This window comes from Tyto alba, unplaced genomic scaffold (genome assembly GCF_018691265.1).
Source record: "Tyto alba isolate M040663 unplaced genomic scaffold, T.alba_DEE_v4.0 Super-Scaffold_16, whole genome shotgun sequence".
Lineage (NCBI taxonomy): Eukaryota > Metazoa > Chordata > Aves > Strigiformes > Tytonidae > Tyto > Tyto alba.
The window spans coordinates 26,201,979-26,222,088 of record NW_024881278.1 but is presented as its reverse complement, the minus strand read 5'-3'; the positions used below and the strand labels follow the sequence as shown (position 1 = coordinate 26,222,088).

Sequence of the window (20,110 nt, the reverse complement as noted above, 5' to 3'; positions counted from 1 at the left end):
GGCATCTGTGAAAGATCAGACTTCCATTTTCTCTGGCCACATTCTGGAATAACATCTCTTGTCTCCCTAGTTGTGACATTAACACTGGTATCATCTCAGTACCTCACTGAGTCCCGTAAAAGGTCTACTCCAGATCCCATGTAAGGGTAAACACAAACCCAAGACTGAGTTTTGCATTCACACCGTTCTTCAAAATAAACACAAAAATCCACACAATACCTTTAGGATTTTTATTTCTGAATAATTTTTTAATTTTATTTTGTTAGAATTTACACAGAAACTCTCTCCAGGAGAGAAAGGCAAAAAAAACAATCCTGAAATATTTCCAAACAATTTTGTTCCATGTAAACACAAGCAAAGTTACATATTTCATTCACACACATGTACAAAAACATTTTAAGTAAAACATCCCTCACGCATAACATGTACATTAGTCTCAGAATTGAGCACATAATCAGATTGGCTTCACCTACCCTACCTAATCTTATTTTCCCATTTTCTTTTTAAATTGTAAATTTCTATGCAGGAAACATATCTTTTTCTGCACAGCATTATGCATATTCAAATTAGTATGGATGGTCTTGGAATTAAATCACTAGGTAGCACAGTCTGACATACAACTGTATACTAAAGCTGCTACACTGCCATTTATAGAGTGAACTTTGTTGGATAGCAGGCAAAACTCTTCAAAAGGAATAAAAAGGTATTGCTAGAGGGAAAAAGGAGTATGATACACAGCACGCTCTCAACTACAATCCTGTATGATTCTCATGCAAAACACTTCAAAAGCCAAGTAATTCACAGATCTTGCTCTCCAAATTGATATCAAAGTTTCCACCAATTTCAATCATGGCAAAATAAATCACTAAAGACATCAATGCTACTGGATATGGACATGGTCAATACCCAATATTCTAATTTGCCATCTACCCAGCTTTGGGAAGAGAACAGAGAAAGATGAAAGTACCAACAAAATTGCAGACTACTGAAGCAGGTGGGTCAGCAGAACACTTTACTAGCGATCAGCAAAAATTTACAACTGCGAGAGATGAGCTTTATTCCAACCTACTGCGTAATCTGTGGCTTGAAATTTGGGGATTACATGGTCAATGAACTCCTCACTAGTTGCCCAAGGCTGCATTAACACATAGCAAAATCTTATTTGATTCCTCAGAAAAGCATATTGTCTGTACCTGACTTCGTGAGCTAGACTTGAAATGTCACTATTTCATGCATGATGAACACCACTGTAATTCTAAGGACAGTAAACGTTAAGAGGGGAAGGGCTCACCCAGGAGGTAAAGCTTCCACATGTATAAAAGGAACCGTCAAGCACACAAATGTCAGAAGCAACACCTGGCGTAACAGGGGGAACAGGAGGTACAGATTTTACTCTGCCATCATTTTTAAATGTACAAGCAATTCTGATGCATTTCCCATCTCTGCATAAACATGCATCCTAAAAAGAATCAATAACACTTCTCTCCTACACTGCAACGACACAGCTGAAATCAATGGAGGGTGAATTTCCACTGTATTTAAATATACTTGAAGCACTCAGGTCTGACTTCTGGCTAAGTGTGTGTTACAGGGTGAAATGGGTGTGGAAAAGGGATGTGAAATACAAAAACACCATTACAAGTAAAATATAACATCTGTACAACAGCAATACAAAGAAATCACTTAAGATTGATGCTTTGGAGTCTTAAACGTCCTGGAACACAGCAGATTTTCATTTTTAGCCCACTTGAAATCTTGCAAATGAGGAAGTGATGCTGGCAGCAGCCACTCTGTCCTCCAGCTCCTGAGAATAGCATACAAGGGACTTTACTCAAGTGCCCTGTCCTCAAGAATACTTTACTACAACAGGTTTGCAAGGCATCTGCGGAGAAAGGCCCAGTGACAGGTGTTCTCACACCCAAAGACACAAAGGCCAAATCAAGCTCAGTCTTGAGGCCCTGGCCTAGCACATTCTGTGTTGTGGAGAACACTGGATCTGCTGGTTTAAGTAAGATCTTCTGGTTTAGGTAAGATGGGCAGTCTGCTTTTAGTCCAGTACTACCATTTCAGTGGCAAGCTCAACAAAATGCGTAGAAAAGAAAAAGCACCGGCCTAGCAGGAGGAAGTCTCCTCTGATTCCCAGACAGGAAGGGCTAAAGTCAGGTCACTTAACTCAGACACTGATGGTGTGGATGTCTTCAGCTGAGGTAGTCAAGTTAAACTCACTTTATGGGCACACAAAGGAAAAATAGACATTTCTAAAAATGCTGTTCATCTGACCTGCTCCTACTTCAAGGCCAGGTGAACAGTGACTTAAGAATGACTATTTCATTCCTCTTCAGCTGCAAACAGGGCCCAGAGGAACAAATTTAGCTGCAGACATCTAAAGCTGAGTGAGAAGATATCGCCCCAAACACCTTCCTTGTACCTGGGCAGTTGAACAGCACAACTGCTGTATTTCTTCATAAGTAGTTTTTGCTTAAAACCAGTAACACATAGATCAGTAACATTATGTGTCCATCTAAGCATTCTCCAGCCAGCAACAGTCCTACCCAAATGGAAGAAAAGCTCCCAAATCTCACAAAACACTCTGAAGAATCATGGTGCCTTTTCTGAATAGTAACTAAATCTCTAACATACTTTTAAGAGGCAAATACTACTATTCTCTTTTTTTACAGCTGAGAAAACAGGAACATCGTAGCATGCCTAATGGTGACTCAAAGGGAATAAAAATAAAGATTTCCTGATACACTGGTCCACTGTTCTACTACTGACTAGGCTTCAAATAGCTAGAATTTACCCCCCAGGAGAAACCTTTAGAACTGTGATGGACAATTTTAACTCCAATGTCCATAAAAGCCTGTGGTCACACATTCTTACTAGACATTGAGGAATTTTATGTTTGGCTTCCACTTCTATAAAGTGGAAGAGAAATACAGTTAGGAAAAAAGAATTAAGGCTAGGCATGTTATACAAAACTGAAAATACTATGCCTGGAGCTCATTCTTTCAAAAGATAAACTTGCAATTGTAAGGACAAATGGGAGGTTTGGTAAATCTCCCTCAAACATCCCAATGGGTTACAGGTATAAAGCCAGTTTAAGTGGCTGTTCATTCTTGATTCATGTTCATTCTAGCTTTTTTGAGAGAGATACTCACTGAATCAAGTTAAAGACTGAGTTGATCAACCGAGGATTGTGCAGAACAAAAAAAAAAAATGCCATCAGTCAGCTGAGCCATAAAAGCAAGCAGCAAAATAGATTCTCTTTCAGACTAAGTTGTCAAGATAACAACTTTAATAGGAAACCTCAGCCAGCCTGAAGTTGCTGCACTCAATCCAATAAGAGCAAAGAAAAAGTTTGCATTGGCAGTACTGGCTCACACCAGCAGTAAAAGCCACTTCATTCTCTCCAGAAAACCACATCAACTTCCCTGACTAGACAATCAACTAGAGAAGAAGCTCTACTGGCTTTGTTACTAACAAGGAAGAATTGGTGCAGAACGTGAAGGTCTTGGCTGCAGCAGACATGGAATTGTGGCATGTAAAATCCTGAGAAATGTGTACAAGGCAAACAGAGTCCTGGACCTTTGGTTTATTTAAGGAACGCCTTGGCGGGATCTCACGGGGGACTGCCCTAGCCTCCCAAAGGGGCCCAAAAGTGCTGCATTATCTTCAAAGACAGCTCAAAGTAGAACAGTTGTTTCTGACGAGCAGAAGGTAAAGCAGGCATGACAGAAGGCCAGTACAAACAAGAAACTCCTGACTGAGCTCAAACACACAGAAAAAAGTACATGGGAGTGGGAGTGAGGATGGGCTGGGCAGGAGGGTTATACAGACACAGCCCAAGCATGCAGGGACAGTTAGGAAAGCCAAGGCTCAATTGGACTTGAAATTGGTGAAATGTGAAGGGCTTTTTTAAGTACACTCAAAGCAAAAGAAAGGTTAAAGAAAGCATGGGTTTACTGTTCAGCAGGTAATCTGGTGACAAAAGACACATTTTGAGGCTGATGTACTCAACCCCTTTTTCGCCCATTTTCACTGGTTAGGTCTGCCTTCAGGCCTGCCAGGTTCCTTGGTCTACTAGCAGAGTATTGCCTACAGCCAAGGAAGATCGAGTTAGCAAGAACTTAAGCCAATTGGACATACCTAAGTCCACAGAACCAGACAGGATACATCTGAAGGCACTAAAGGAGATGGCTGATGGCATTGTGAGGCCACTTCACAGCATCTTTGCAAGGTCAGCAGCAGCAGCAACAGCTCCCCAACCAGTGAAATACCCTGACTTCAGACTGTCTTGTTGCCCACAACAGTTAGCAAGAATGTAGCCATCACATTGAGGGAAATTATTTCTCTATTCAGCACCTGTGAGGCTGTATCTGGAGGATTGCATCCACTTTGTGCTCCCCCTTACAAGAAGGGCACTGCAGCAATTTCAGTGGAAGGCCACGAAGCTGGTTAGGAGGCTGGAACACAGGACAAGGAGAGGCTGAGGGAGCTTGGTTTCTTCAGACTTAAGAGAAAAGGCTAAAGAGAGATTTCATTGTATACAACCACTTAACGGGCAGGTTAGAGAAGACAGAGTCAGACTCTTCTCAGAGATGAGCAATGACAGAACAGAGGCAATGCACACAAGTTAGAACATGGGAAATTCCAACTGGATGCAAGAATATATTTTTTCTTACTATGAGGGTAGTCAAATATGGGAAAAACACCCAAAGAGGTTTGGCACCACCATCCTTGGAGATATTCAAAACTCAACTGGAAAAGGCCCTGAGCAACCTGATCTAATTGGCTGTGCTTCAAGCAGGGGGCTGAACTAGAGATTAGAAACCTCAAGACATCCCTCCAACCTAAGTTATTCAATGATTCCATGGCTTAGCAAATCTCCTCACAACTAATTTCCACCAGCAACTTTCTCATTAACCTGCCAAAGCAAGCCATGACACCATCAAATGTATAGAGTGATCTTCAATACCCTGAGTCAGGATGGAGTACAAAAGCCAGCAAAGAAGGGAGCTGAAGTGCACTACACATCAAATGTCTCATAATAATTTTATTCAAAGTCCCTCGTACACCAGGGCCAGCCCTGTTTATGAATCATAGCCATCATAGTGCTCTCTTAGTTCATTTCAAGTCTATTACATACCATCAGGATTAAATAAAAAGACTGTCTCTTTTCACATCTTCTTCATCTTTTTCTTGCAACGCTGGTTGAAGACAGGCGAGGATCCCATCAGACTGTCAGCAGAATGAGAACCATAGCTGCTCTCAGAACCATTGGGGCTCTGTGGCATCCCAGCTTCACTCATGCCTGACATCGGTTCCTCAAAGACATCACTGCCTAAGACCCCGTGGCCATGTACATTAGCCTCCTCATTTTCCTGTGGCTCCATTTTTACCTGTGCCAAGTTCCAGAGTGGGGAAGCATTCACCTCAGCCCCTAGAGAAAGAAAAAAGACAAATCACAAATGGCCTACAGATGCAGGGGACAGCAGCACTGGTAAAGAAGGAGCAAAAGCAAAGCTACAGGTGAACTAGGCTGTGGGAAAAACAAACAAAACACACCAAGTACTGTGAAGTAATAAATAAAAAAATCTGTTAGCTTTATTTCTTTTAACAGCCCAGTAATTGCCACTCTAAAAATACAACGCTATCCTTCCACAGTGGCTTTCTCCATGAGAAACAACAATTTAAAGAGCCCACACCACGCTCCAGAAGGAGTGTCTCAGCAGCAATGAGTACACTAATAAGTCCAGCACATGGACTAGACCCTGCATTAGCAGTCCAGAAGTCATTCATGATGATGAGATCCTTGCAATGTCAGCAACCTCCTTTAAGCTGTCATAGACTGGACTTCTGCAAGGGAGGTGAAGTGAGAGGGCAGAGGAGTGGGCAGATGAACAGTCTCAAATACCACTTCCAGCACTGAAACTCAGGGACATCAGAGCTGCAGTCAGCCACCCAACTGCCTGCCTCCTTGTCATCAACACCCACAGGTCTCATCCCATCCTTCAGCAGAATGGAAAGAAATTCTCTTGGCTCAACCTCACAGACACCCTCCTGAGATATACCTCCTCCTTACCCTTCCTCCCTCTTTTTTTCTTTTTTTTTTTTTTTTTTAATCCTTTTGGACTAGTATGCGATCTGAGCAGATTGAGGATGTTCTGTACAAGATTATGAAACCATATTTCTTGATAACAGCAAATGTTTTCCTCCTCAAGAACAGTAATTTCAAACTGCATTATTTCTCCTTATTTACAGTTTTAAGAGAGACAAAAATCCTATTAAAAATACACAAACTGGGCCACTCGCTGAGATGGGCATAAACCGCCCAGACCTAACCAAAGCCTGAAATCTTCTCACTTTTAAACGTGGTCCCTCTTGTGTGGAGTTAAATTCACATGGAAAACAAAAAAAACTAGGAAACCAATTTTACTAAGTTCTCTAAACCTTGTGTCTCAAGAAGCTTGGTTACAATTTGAAAGAACAATCAAACCTCTTGTACTGAGCCAAACCTACTACTATTCCCTATTATCAATATACTACAAACAATAGTCCCTTTTTACTAGCAATTACACAGAGAACACATCTCCCACCACATGTTTGTACTGAGAATTCTCCCTTACAAAGGAGATGGGAATTTTCTCCAGAGAAGCTTAGCCCAAACCAGGGTTTAGGAGACTTCTGCAGTAACACAGCCTGTATTAGCTCAGCAGTTAGACAGCAAGCCAGAATGAAAGTGCTTGCTGGTGTCCAGTTGCCTTAATGAATTGTCCTTTTTATGTTAATTATAAGCAAATGTGTTCTTCTCAACAACAATGAGCACATCATTAAAACACTATCAGTTCCACAGAGTTGCAGCTTCAGTCTACACAATAAGCAAAGATGCTCACCAAACTTACTACATCTTTCATCAATTGCTCTTCATTGCTCAGCCTTATTCCTTTCAGCTCTATCACCTGTCACTGACAGTGTCACTAATGACTAACTCCTTAAGCATCGACACAGGACATTTCATCTTCAAAGCACTTTAACTTCAAAGTTCTTTACAAATGAGATAATCCTCATGCTATCCTGCTGGGTAGAGGAACAAGGTCCCCAAATTTGCCTCCACTTCCCCAAATGCAGCGACATTAAGCAGCTAGCCCACAGCCGCAACATCGGGCGTAAGCAGAAACACAAGCAAAACACAGAAGGCTGTAATGGGAGTTTTGCCCTCAGACACTGAAGCCTTGCTGCCCTCTCCTACATGCCTCACACTTGTATTTTCAAGATGGTAGTGTCCTAATTGCAGTCGCTTTTTCTTGCTCCTTATGATATTATGCTCTCCAGCCTGCCCAGCTCTAGACTGGGACTTCTCACAGTGATGAGATTTCCAAAGGCCCTTCTGAAGTGAAGAGGGATTTTCAGGGAGGAACAGAGCACTTGTATTCTTAATTAGAAAACATCAATTCGGTATCAGAGAGGCAAGAGGCATTTAATATACAGCTAGCATGCTAACCTCTGGGTCTCAAGTGGTAGATGCTAATACAAAGCTTTCCGGATGAATCACTCACAACCCCAGATGGGCCAGAGGAGTCTGCTGTTCCCTCTCCCACAAAATGTGAGCACTTCACATTTCAGAGGTACTATGGAAAACAACAGAAGCTTCCAGGAAAACATCAGATGGACCTGTGCTTTTTTTAAAACTTGGTAGAATGTGCTATTTAAAAAAAAACAAAAAACAATTAATAGACTCAGAGGTATACTCTAACCTCAATATATATGCTACTTAGTTTAGGGTTAGTAGGAGCACAGGCTTAATTGGTTTTTAACCAGATTTTTAAGTGAAACAGTTACTATTGCAGAGATTTCCAGAGTTCAGAAGGTTATATACAAAAATCAAAACTGGATTTCTTTGGGAGAAGAATGTCTTTTTCATTTTCCAGAAAACTTAGCACTACTAAACAGTGCATAGAATAAAACTTGTATAGATATAGAAAAGGCACAGCAGTAGCAGTTTCTTCCATGCTGGCCACCAGTGTGCTCCAACACCAACATCAAGGGACAACACTTTGGGGAAAAGAGTGCAGTCTCCATAACCCCACTACTTTACTCACTTTTTCATTTTCCATGGTCTCAGCTAACTACAGGAGGCTTTGGGGTAGAAATCCTAGAACAGGAGAGACTCCCACGAGCCCATTTCACACAACTTACTGATAAGCTTTAATAAAACAATGACTGTCACCACCAGGGTGACTTCTGAATATGGAGGACTGCACCAAATATCATTAGTATTTCCCTAACTCATTCAGTGGCTAAACTATAAAGGATATTGAATTTACTCCATTCACAAGGAACACGGCCTTCAACTTTTCAGTAGCATGAATCTCTGGACAAGAATCCAAAACTACCAAGGAAAAAAAGAAGGGAAAAAAAAAAAAAATCCAGTACTCTAGAAATAAGGATAAAACTCTAGTCTCCTTTAAACTAAAATATATACAAGTATATATATATATATATAAAGCCAAAAGTTATTTTTGTCCTTGTTATGTCAGACTGGAAAAAGAAAAAAAAAAACACTCAGTCCTCACATCTGCAGCAAATACCCTAGTTCACAAAACAACAATAAAGCCCTTGGGCCATCACTGTAGAAAATCAGTCTACCTCACGCCAATAACAAAGACAAGAACTTCAGTGATTCCCTAAAAATAAACACCATCTAAAGCATTTTGTGTTCTACAGGGTCCTTGAATGGAGTAAATATCTAACCAATCCTTGTAAATTATACTTTTGATTCTTTGGTTTTATATTTAGAAAGCAAGCAAAGTTTTCTCTCCCATCCAAATCTTTTTATTAAAACCTAAAAATTTTTTCTCCCTCTGCTTCCTCACACTGGGATCTGCTATTAAAAATGGAAACAAGATCACATGGAACAGCTGACAGACTGTTTCCGGCAGTAGCAAGAAACCCCTACCTGAAGTCTGTGGGGAAGCTTCTACTTCCAAGTTGGCAGAGAAGCGCTCGCTTTGAGCTCCAAGGACTCCAACAGGCAAAGACTGGTCACCAGATGCCAGATCTCCTTCCAGCTCCTCACTTATGGGGAAAGTAATATCACTAACAGGTTCCTCCTTAATCTTCACAGGCTTTGTGTCTTCTGCTGCCTTTTCAGGGTTGACAATCTTCTCATACTCTTCAGAGAGCTGTTTGCTAACCTGTCAAAGATCAGTGGGGGTGAAAAAAGAGGCCAGAAAGGTCAGAGTGACTTCAGAGGCTCTGATGGCAATTACATCACAGAGTGCTCTGTTTCCAGAATATTATTAACATCTGACCTCCATGAACAAGTAAACAGGTTATCAGCTACACAGGAGGGATTTTTTTTTTCCGCTCTAAGAACACTTTCTGTCCTGTAACAAGGGACTTTTAATAATAGGTTTAATCCATTAACACATCTGCTTGATAAATATGAGCACCCTTATTTCACAGACAGTGATGAGGCCCAGAGACTTAAACAGAGCGCGAAAAAAAAGCAAAGTGTCTCAGCCTTACTTTCTAATTTTACCTGTAAGACTATGCCTCATCCGCAAGTAACAAATTTACTCCAGCACTGAAAAACAAGCAGTTAAGATATTCATCATCTCTGTAATCACCACTGGGCAAAGCCTGGGTACCTTCTGTCATATTCACAGCAAAAAACCCACAAGTTTTCTCCAGTCAGTGAAGTGAAACACATACAGGAATAAAACTTAAAACTACCCTGTACTTCTAGAAACTTAGCAACAATTGCTTAACAACTGTAAGCAACTAAATTAAAAATTTCAGATTTCATCTGCTTCTAATGAATACTTGTTTATACCAGAGTCCCAACAGCCAGTGAATTGTGCTCAGGGAAAGTCCAAGGCTTTTTAACAGCAGAAGCAAGAAGGAAAAATAACAACAAATCCTTTTTCCCCCTTCTAGATATATCTCCAAATACGGAGACTACTGCGGACTTCAGCTCTGCACAGAGAACACAACAAATAAGACAATGACCACTTGCAGGATGAGAGTGAACTGCATCAGCAGAATGATGCAGAAAATTCCAAAATTCCAAAATTCCCAAATTCCAAAAGCATATATCTGAACAAAAACATTTGAACAAAATGAACTGCTTTTTTGAACAAAAATATTTTTGATGAAGACAGATCTTGATGAAGTTATTTTAATACATAAACCTCAGTCCATCACAATTTACATACTACATGTGCTTACAGGTGTTTCTGATTTATGCTGCCTCTGCAAGCCACAAGGTGCCAACCCTGGGAAAAGAAGCAGCACAAGGTAGCTGCTCCAAGACAAGTCAACGGGCACTCAGATAATGTGACAAGGAAGAAGGGATAGCAGGTTTTGCTGTTGGTCACGGACTATCTACTTGATTTAAGTCTTATTTTTTGATGAGAAGTAAAATTGCCACTTCAAATCCTTGCCTTTTTGTAAGCCTACAACAGGCAGACATTCTTGTATCGTTACAATAAAATGCATATGTTTAATTTCACAGAATACCTGAACCGAGAGAAACCATACCCTTATTCTTATACCCTATGTTGACACAGCACCTCTTATTCCAAGGAATGTAACAATTCCTCTTCTTTCTCAACAGAAGCACAGTCCCCTCTAGAGTGGAAGGTAGCATCTGTGTGACAACTCAGTTCAGCACAATATGACCTTATACTCTTAAACCTTAAGCAAGTCACCCTCTGCTTAAGTGAACACAAGCCACTATACAGCCAAGTAATTTTTGTTCATCTGCTTCCTTGTTTTTTGAAATGGCAAGCAGCCAAATATCCCATTAAAGCAGAAAATTCAGTTAAATCAGTACTGATTTTACCTTTACTTGCTATTTTTGTCTGGGCCACTCAAGAGCTGGGGGCCTCCTCTTAAACCCAGACAAACCATCAATAGAGCATTCTTAGCCTCAGCAGGGACAGAAATAAGAGGCTCTGTCTTCCAGTCAAAAAAAAACCTATTTATCTTTTCCTTGATGACTCCCCTCCACACTCAACAGGTTTTCTAATTGGATTTTACTTCAGGAAGACCCAGGACTTGCTATAACAGTAAGCAGTTGTACTGGAGGTACATTTGTTGGTGTCATTAGATGTCTACTGCTCTCCTCACCTGAAGCATGTAGCTGTGATAATCCTTAATGCGGTGTTGCCAGAACTTCTGCAGCGAGAGCACACTGCCAATGCCCACTTCATGGAAGACCTGCTCCATGACATCAGGGAAGGGGGTGTGCCCAAGTCGAGCTTCTCGATCCACAGCAAAGCGCAGCAGTTTGGTGAACTTCAAGCAGTACTCGTGGGCAATGTCTGTCAGGGTCTCCAGGACACTCTCATTGGCACACTCAAAGCCTGTGTGAGCCAGGATGGTGGCCATTGACTGGTAGAGAAGCTGCCGGCAGGAGGACCAACTCAGCTCAGTCACTGGCTCCCCTTTTCCTCTAAAAAAACAGAAAAGACAAAAATAGCACACTTCTAAAAACTGAAAGGAATGTACCAGTTGAAGAGATATTGTCAATAATAAGGTGATGACAAAGGGAAAGCAGAATGTTCGGGTGTCTCCACAGCTTCTTCATTACATATGAACACTGCCCAGTAAGGGTTTATCTGCTTTCCCTTCTTCCCCTGGCTCCAAATCAGCACTGTCAATTCTCATTTTCCCTTCTACTGTCAGAAGATTCCTTGGGTGATTCATGAATATGGGATGCAAATCTTCTGAACGCTTAAGCAACTCCCTTCCCACCCAAGAGCTTTTCTCCTGGAGATGTGAATTAAATGGGTCCTTGACACAAACAAAAAAAGGCATTTTAAATAACACGAATGCAAATCATTTCCCCTCTCAGTTAATTACATTTCTCTTCCTTATTATCTCTGATGTCACAGGCCTAATAGTCAGATACAAAGGCTTCTGGGATAGACAAGATCTGAATTTCTAATGCCAAAGACACATGAAAAGCAAGAAGCGGTTTACACATACATTTCACAAAGGCACACTGTAGCCAAAAAGACCATTTCCCTGCCCTCATTTCCAGTAGTCATTAAGCACGGCACTGCAAGAGGTATCCCCCTATGCAAGCTAAGAAGTGAACAGCAGGCCTGGAGAGGTTCTGCCATAGAGCAGCATTCCCCAGCCCTGGGGCTGAGACCTCTTGTCTCAGTGTTGCTAAGCAGGAAGGAGTGACCATGTAGGATGGAGGAGATGAAGAACAACTCACATGAGCACTTCAAACAACATTCATTTACAGTCAGGCAAACAAATTTTTCATCAAGATGAGCTAAAATAGCAATTCCACATAGGAAAAAGAGAAGATGAGATAAGGCAAGGCCTCTGAAAGGTAAACGTATTTCTACCAGATTTCTCAGCTGATAATTAAATGCATGCGATGTATTTGCCTGTATCAGTAACATGGTCTTCAAATGCTGGTGTCAAAAAATCAAATTTCCTTTCTGCTAAGTATGGTATTTATATACTTTTTTTACACTTCATTCAGCACCAATGGCAGAATTAAGCTAGCAATTTCACCCATTTGTTTCTGACCAACTTCTCCCAACACCTTCTGCAGCCCACCCGGAGTTTTGCCTCACCCTCACCGTACATTACTTGTGTATCACCACACACTCTTTCCAGTAACAAGACCTGATTAAACAGCACACAGACATCACCAATGCCTTGATAAAATTCTCACTGCTCTTGTTTCTCCAATGAGTGCCTTAGGTTCCCTTCACTCTCAGTGAGAGGCTGGATCACAGAGCCTCAGCTCCCCCAGTCCTCAGAACTGACCTGCAGAAAACCACTGGAACACAGCAGCAAAAAATGGTAGCATTTCAGGGGAATAAAAATGGAAGGTTAAACTTAGAGCTATCAGGACCAAAACCATGTATTTTCAAGAACACCAGCTCAGCATTTTCTGGTTATTCAAATAACGGGGGGATCACACTATATTAAGAGCTGCAGATGATGATATTTCTAAGTGGATATTAAGAACAGCAAGTGGATCTCAGGTCATGGATTCATCCCTATTAATTGCTGGAAAATGACTCACATCCCAATTCCAACTCAGTTATGTAACTACTCTGTAGACAAGACAGCAGGTGCTCTGACAAGATGAATTAAAACATCATCAGTTGCCTTATAAACCAAGTGTCACCCATACTGTTTTTACATCTCCCTTACTCCCCCCCCTCCACCTCCCAGCGACAGATTTCTTAAGTTCACAAACAGCCATATGTCTCACACAACACTGGGATCAGGAGGTTACAACAGAAAAAAACAACCATCAAACAAAACCAACCAGAAAACAACCATCAAAATTTATGCCTAGAAAAAAGAATCTCTTTTCAGCACATATAAAGGACATACCTACCTGTTTAGCAGCTGAGAGCATCTTATGCTACCAAAACCACCAAACACCAGACTACTACTAATACAGAGACAAATAAAGAGCCATTATTGATGCTCTGACATTCACTCAAAACACTATGGGCAAATTTAAACCAGACACGGATTTTGGCAAGCCCAAGCAGGATACTCAGCCACTTGTAAAGCAAAGCACAGCAACCACTTAGCAATGCATATCACTGCTCAGAAGCAGAGAATGTTATATCTCTTTTAAACTCCTAGAGGAAAAGAAACTAATTGCCAGCATTAAAATGCACCTAGGTCACTATGCTGAAAGGCATATAATCAACTTGAAATCTAATCAGTTAAAGACAGAGAGAAAGAAATTTCAGGTACTGTACTCAAATCCAAATCCCTTCATCTTGTTCTTGGTAAGGTAAATCAATTTTGGTTTGTTTTTCTTAGGCTTTCTTCTCTTGTTTTCCTGCTTCCCACAATAAACAACAAAGGAAGATGAATAAAAGCCTGATTAGACAGTAAAAATTGAAATGTTATTGTAGATGTTAATAGAAACCAATAAATGAGAAAATATCTTTTTTTCTTCATCTCCTTTAACTTTCAGGTACTTTCTGGTAAGAACGCACATAAACAAAAACAGTCATATAGACACATTTAAGTCAAGAGCAGCTATCTAATGTCAAGGCTTCCCAAAAAGAACTAGGAAACTTCTTTTCCCTGATGATAACAGCTAAAGAACCTTGGTCTTAGATCTCATCCAGATACTCAGCATCTACAACAGGTACTATCATGGAGAATGCCACCCTCTGTAGCACTTACAGCTTTCCTGAAACTCTTCCCATCCAGCAACTATCTAAAGCCAAACCTACTTAACCTATTACCAGAGTCAAATAGCTGCAAGTAAACAAGATCACTTTAATCCCTAAAATTCCATCACCAGAGATTGAGACTGGCAATTAGGCCTGTGACTTGGAGGTAATCATCTCTACAGAATATATAGTATGAAATTTATCACAAATACCAGCCAACTTGTCGCTCTTCAGTCTTGTCTTTCCAATTGAGTTCTATATTTTCACATACGGGCCACAAACACTAGATGATGTTCCAGACAGAAATTTACCAGCCAAGTGTTGTGGTTTGAGCCTACTCAGCAGCTAAATGCCACACAGCCGCTCACCCACCCTCCCCCCAACTTGGGAATGGGGAGGGAATCGGAGGGGCAAAGGGAGACTCGTGGGTTGAGATAAAAACAGTTTAATAATAGTAACAGAATAATACACTGACAGCAATATCAGTAGGTAATGTACAATACAGCTGCTCACCTCCCGCCGACCAACACCCTCCTGCTCCCGGCCAGCAATCTCGAACACAAAGGCCCCACAGCCACACTCCCAGAAGTGAGAGCCCCTCCTGGCCCACTCCTGCCTTTATATAGTGAGCACAGTGTCACGTGACATGGACCATCGGCCAATCGGGGCCCAGCCCTCCAGCTGTGCTCCCCCCACCCCCGCACACAGGTGAGGGCACTGGGACCTGGGGAGCCCCTGGGGTCTCAGGGGGCTGCAGCTCCTCCAGCTGCCAGACCAACGGGAGCTCTAGGCCAGCCCCAACCAGGACACCAAGCCATGAATTCATCATACCCAAAGCCCAGCCTTCTCCCACTGCTACCAGCAAATCTGTAACATGCAGAACTTCACAACAGAACACACACAAAAAAGTGTCTGTTTGTACCAACCAGACTTATTTTCAGAATTAATAAGGTTTCAAAACTCACAAAAGGCCCATTGTCTGTGTCAGTCAGTTAACATGACAACAAGCTATCCCCCAAAGGCATCACAATCCATTCACCCAAGCTCCTCTCCTGTAAGGCTGTTTTTCTTACCGGGAAGGAGATCTTGTGGTTCATTTGCCATGCAACTATCTCCAGGGGAAAGTGTTTGGGCTAAGTCAGTACAAGGATTGACAGCCGAGGTTCACTCAACTGCAGTAACAGATTGAAGCGCTCTGCTCCCTCCTAGGTGAGCATAAGCTAGCAGCAGATGGAGGGAGGAGGGATTGTTTTTCCTATGAACACATCAAATTTATGAAACATTACATTGTGGAGTTGAATTTCTACCAAATGAGGTGCAACAGGGTCACTTCAGAGACATTTTCCCCAAACCAATAAAATAAAGGAGAATATTGGAAAAATTAGATTATACTGGTCAAAGAGTGCATCAAAGAACACAGCACGTTAACTCAAAGCAGAAGGCTGTTTCCTTTTGGAAAAGGGCCTCTTTCCACTTCATCCTGAGTAAGCCTCTTTTTAAACTTCTCTGCTATGTCCACACAAGGCAGCACAGGTATATAAAAAAGCTGCTCAACAGATAATGGCAAAAGGTAACAGACAATGTTTGGAAAGTAAATTGGGCCTCAGTGGCCCAACTCAGATGACCCGACAGTTTAGGGGCTAAACTGAAGTGCTTAGTCCATCAGGGGAAGTACATTCTGCCTGGTCTAAACTCCACTGCTCCAAAACCTGCTATCCCACCGACACATGATTCCCTACTACACAGACATTTCTTAACTACAAGCCCTTCTGTTGTGAACTGTCTTCCCATTGCAAGCTCCCAGTTTCATTCACTGACTGTCTTTCAATGCAAAGCATACATCCGATGTGTTCAGGAACGCACGTCAGAGAATGGCAGAGAAATCTGTTAAGAAACCAACCATGCACACACAAGAAAAAGCATCTGAACAGGCACATAATGAGTAGGTTAGGTTTCTTTTAAAGAGTGATCCACTCTAATCAGAGGAAGCTGCACACAAAAGAAGGAAAAGCTAGCAGTCATATTATGGTAAAAGCCTCCTGTTCAAATGGTAGTTTCAAGTCTATAGTTCCTTACTCATTCTTTATTGATTATGCTTTAAGCTTACATTCTGTCTCTATACCAACCAAAACCAAACGTTAATCCCTTATTGTGTATTCCAAGAACTGTAACATCAACAGTTGCAAATCACTAGAACCAGATGGTAATTCATCCAGGAATACTACAGAAATACAAGGATGAAATAGCTGAATAGCTGTGGTGAGTCAACTCTTGCTTTAAACTGCCTTGGCCCATGAGGACCAGAAAACATGAAAACATTTTCTTTTAATAGTTTCACAAAACATGTGAAGAATTGCAGGCCAGGAAGCCTGATATAACCCAGTGCATTGGGGAAATTTAAAAAAATGTAAGAACAGAATTAGAGGAGACATTGGTAAATATGTTACACTCAGAAAGAGTCCAGACAGCTTTTGTAAATAGAAAACCTGCTTCACAAACCTACTAGAGTCCTCCAAATCCATCAACAAGCAAGTATGTAAGAGATCTCCACTGTGGAGTCCAGGTCTTCCCTCAGGGATCTGTGCCAGAATCAAGGTTTGTTTCAACATATCTATAAACAGCCTGGAAAAGTGGAGGAGAAGAATAGCCTCCTGATTAAAACTGCTGGTGGTACAGATTTTGTGGGATCAAAATGACTGAAACAACTGAAAAACAGCAATAGATTAGGTTCTGTCTCTTCCTCATCTCAAAAGGGACAAGAAAGTAGGGCTTACAGGTACAAGGCAGGGCAGGCAGAGTGGAGGAAAAACAAAATTAATCCAGAGGATAACAAAGTGGAAGACAAGAGTGTGGGGTCAGAGGATGAAAATGAATAACAAGGAAACAAAAGAGGACATGTCTATGTTAAAGAAACTTGTGGTCTGATTCAGGCTGGTTGCTCTTACCTTCCTTTCTTCCTATGTCTACATATAACCTATACACTGCTTCTCAGACTCAGGTTACTGCCAAAGAAAATGGAATCAAAAGACGCATGCAGTTGAATACTGTAACTCTGGTAATGGCACTTCAGAAGGCAGCATAAAATTACTCACTACCATGTTTTATCAAGAGGAAAAACAGTCTTTCTCTAATTTGCTTTTACACACTAAGAACAAGCATCGGCAAATCATATAACTTTATTTTTATGACTGTATCAGCACCTGCTATTTTTAATTCAAGTGTTTTAAAACAGTTAAGAACAAACATGCAACAACAAACTCAAAGCTTTCTTCCTGGAAACGCATAAATGTGTTTGGCTTAGCAAGCACACAATTAAATTCTAGTCTACGCTGCAGCTCATTATAAATCCACCCTCTATCAGCCACAAAACATTTCAGAATTGTATATCCAGTTTTCATAATCTAGTCCTTAAACTCCCCCATGTGGTTGACTGCTAAATAACATTTCTTTACTCGGACCCCAGAAACTCACAGGGGCCAACAAAAACACAAAGCAGCCCCCAAAATATGGACAGAGCCACAGAAAACTGAACTTAACAGCTGAAGCCACCAGGGAGGACAGAGCAGAACGCTGCTCAGTTCTACAAACCACAGGGCCAGAAAGAGCAGGAGTCACAGGGCTCAGACTTAATTCTCACAGAACTGTACTGACCTTCACCAACAGCACTACAGAATCACTCTACTGTTCTGAGAGACTAACAAAAGCAACACCTTTCAATAAAATGTATTTTATACAACCTCAGGCCATTAAAGATCTCAGTGGAATTTAACTGATAAATTATATGTCGTTGATGCACATCTTCCCCATTTTAAAAACTAAAATGTATTATCATCTCTCACATCATGTTCATTGGTGCAGTCTTTAATCTAAGAACAGCAGGTTACAGTAGGGAAGATTAATCCCTAAATTTAAATGTACATAATCTACAAAGCATTGTGAGATCCTGCAAGAAACGCAACACCTCCTTGTGAATTTAGTGCTTGTCAGAGGGGTAGACAGGAAGGTGGTGGCAATACTATTTAATGAAAGATTAGCTGCAGAGGCACAAGCAATGCAACCTTCCTTTACACCTTCCCCACTCCTTGGCTGATGGAGCCAGCATCAGAGACAAGAATTCCCTTCACCCATACTCACTGCCCCCTCTGACCAGAATAACACCAACAAACAGGGTGAAATGTGATAGTTATTATGTCACAGGACTTTGGCCACTAAAATCTTACAAATATATTATCAAATCTTCTTTCAGAACCTACAACTAAACAGTCAAAACCTAGTCAAGCATCTTCTGGATTTTCAGTTACAGTAAAGCAAGTTTAGCTGTGAGTAACTGCCCTAAGTAGAAAAGTCTTCACATCCAACAAATAAACTTGTCAAAATTCCACTGAAGATAGCAAAACCATTCAAAAACATTTAGCATAGCACTAACAGCAGAGAAATCAGCACTACACAGCCACATTTTATAGACAGGAAACAAAAGCAAATTTATTTTAAACAGTGTGTGTGTTATCCACACAGGAGAAATCTAAATCTTTACTTTTGAAAGCCTGTTTTATACTTTATGTGCAACTGTTTGACTCTTCGGCCTAAGGGAATCGACATAACTACATATACATTTAAAACCACTCAGCTTTCCTTCAGCCCAGAACTAACCCAAATAAATACCAACACACCTGTAGAAATCACTCTCTGGGTCACTGTGCCTCAGCTGAAATGGCATTTTGGGGGTTTTGCTATCCAGAGGAAGCAGGTCATCAGGGAGAGGTGGGGAGGCCGGACAAGATGGCAGAGGTTCGTTGTCTTCAGTCTTTATGCCCTCCGCTTGCTGCTGGTTTTGAGCCTGAGCCATGGCAATCAGGCTGCGCAGCCGCCTGTTGTGCTGGATGAGCTGAATGGTGTGAATCGTGAGGCTGCAGGGCTCCGAGGGGATGTCCAGCATGGTGGTCGGCCGGGGTTTGTTCGCAGATGGCTGGTGCAACGGAGGATCCTGGACTTCCACAGTGCGAAACTCACGCTGAAGCAGGTCAAAGGAGCTGCGGTTGGCCTGGTTAGATGAAACCGGAATCTCACCCCAGTATCGCAGCATTTTCACAGTGGCCCCGTGTTGTCCTCGGAGCCCAGAAGAAAGCTGCCAACTGCTGTGAAACCGAGGAGTCTTGTCACGGGGAGAAGCGCTAGTTTTGGGGCAGCAACTGAAGCTGGAGCTGGGAAGACGGCCTGAATATAAAGTGAAGGATGATTGTCAAGAAAGCTGCCGCTCAGTGCCCCACCGAACAGCGCAGTTTCCACGACGGCATCAGGGCGCAACGCTGGCGTTTAACAGACCGCATCGCCGCTTCTCCTGGGGGGGGGGGGTGGGTGAGAAATAAGAAAGAAACGCACCCGTGAGACAGTAATTATTTCTGCTTGCAGCAGGGGCTGGCGTGGCTCCACCTGGGCCACGCCGGCACCTCGCTGAGCGGCACCCACGGCGCGCCTGGATTTGCGCGGAGAAAACTCTGGGGGCCGCGCTGGGCTCGCCCGCCGCCCCCCACCCTCCGGCCCCGCGGCCGCCCCGCACCCCGGCACCTCACCCCGGCCGCGGGTCGCCACGGCGGCGCGGAGCCCACCCCTCCCCGAGGCGCGGAGCCCCCACTCGCGGCGCGGAGCCCCCCCCGCCGCACCCGCACCGCTCTGCTCCCGGCCGCCCAGCCGGAAGTCGGCCCCGGTCCGCCACCAGAAGCGGCTCCCCCCGCTACCAGCGCTCCCTTCGCGCCGGCAGGAGAGAAGCGGTCGCCACCGCCGCTCCCGCCTTGGCCGCCGCTGCCTCCCCTCCCCGTCTCACCCCTGAACTCTACTCTGCACCGGCGCTGAGGCGGTGGTGCGGCCCTCTGGGGCTGAGCCCTACCCCCGGTACTGCAAGCCGCAGACGGTGCTCGTCCCCGGAGGAC

The 20,110-nt window shown here is 42.7% G+C and overlaps 1 protein-coding gene across 4 annotated transcripts; it reads right to left on the bottom strand.

Moving 5' to 3' along the window:
• Window positions 1-220: 220 nt before the first annotated feature.
• Window positions 221-20,093, bottom strand: SUPT7L (SPT7 like, STAGA complex subunit gamma). 4 transcript variants are annotated; one of them, XM_032985265.2, is made up of 5 exons: window positions 20,005-20,093; window positions 18,854-19,521; window positions 11,134-11,458; window positions 8,957-9,194; window positions 221-5,440 (listed from the first exon to the last, which is right to left on the bottom strand). In XM_032985265.2, the coding sequence occupies exons 2-5, from the start codon at window positions 19,264-19,266 to the stop codon at window positions 5,178-5,180; spliced, it is 1,239 nt and encodes a 412-aa protein (XP_032841156.1). In that variant the 5' UTR covers window positions 19,267-19,521; window positions 20,005-20,093; the 3' UTR covers window positions 221-5,177. The 4 variants fall into 4 exon arrangements, with proteins under 4 accessions (XP_032841156.1, XP_032841152.1, XP_032841153.1 ...); XM_032985261.2 differs by lacking the exon at window positions 20,005-20,093 and adding an exon at window positions 19,844-19,904; XM_032985262.2 differs by lacking the exon at window positions 20,005-20,093 and adding an exon at window positions 19,850-19,901.
• Between the last annotated feature and the right edge of the window lie 17 nt (window positions 20,094-20,110).

Bases quoted from the DNA above. Each gene is read 5' to 3' on its own strand.
- SUPT7L (XM_032985265.2), bottom strand. From the start codon at position 19,266: ATGCTGCGATACTGGGGTGAGATTCCGGTTTCATCTAACCAGGCCAAC. The intron at 11,459-18,853 runs GTGTGTTGGTAT...CTGTTTTTTTAG, and splicing joins CCAGAGAGTGATTTCTACAG to AGGAAAAGGGGAGCCAGTGA. The intron at 5,441-8,956 runs GTAGGGGTTTCT...TTCTTTCTCTAG, and splicing joins AGCTTCCCCACAGACTTCAG to GGGCTGAGGTGAATGCTTCC.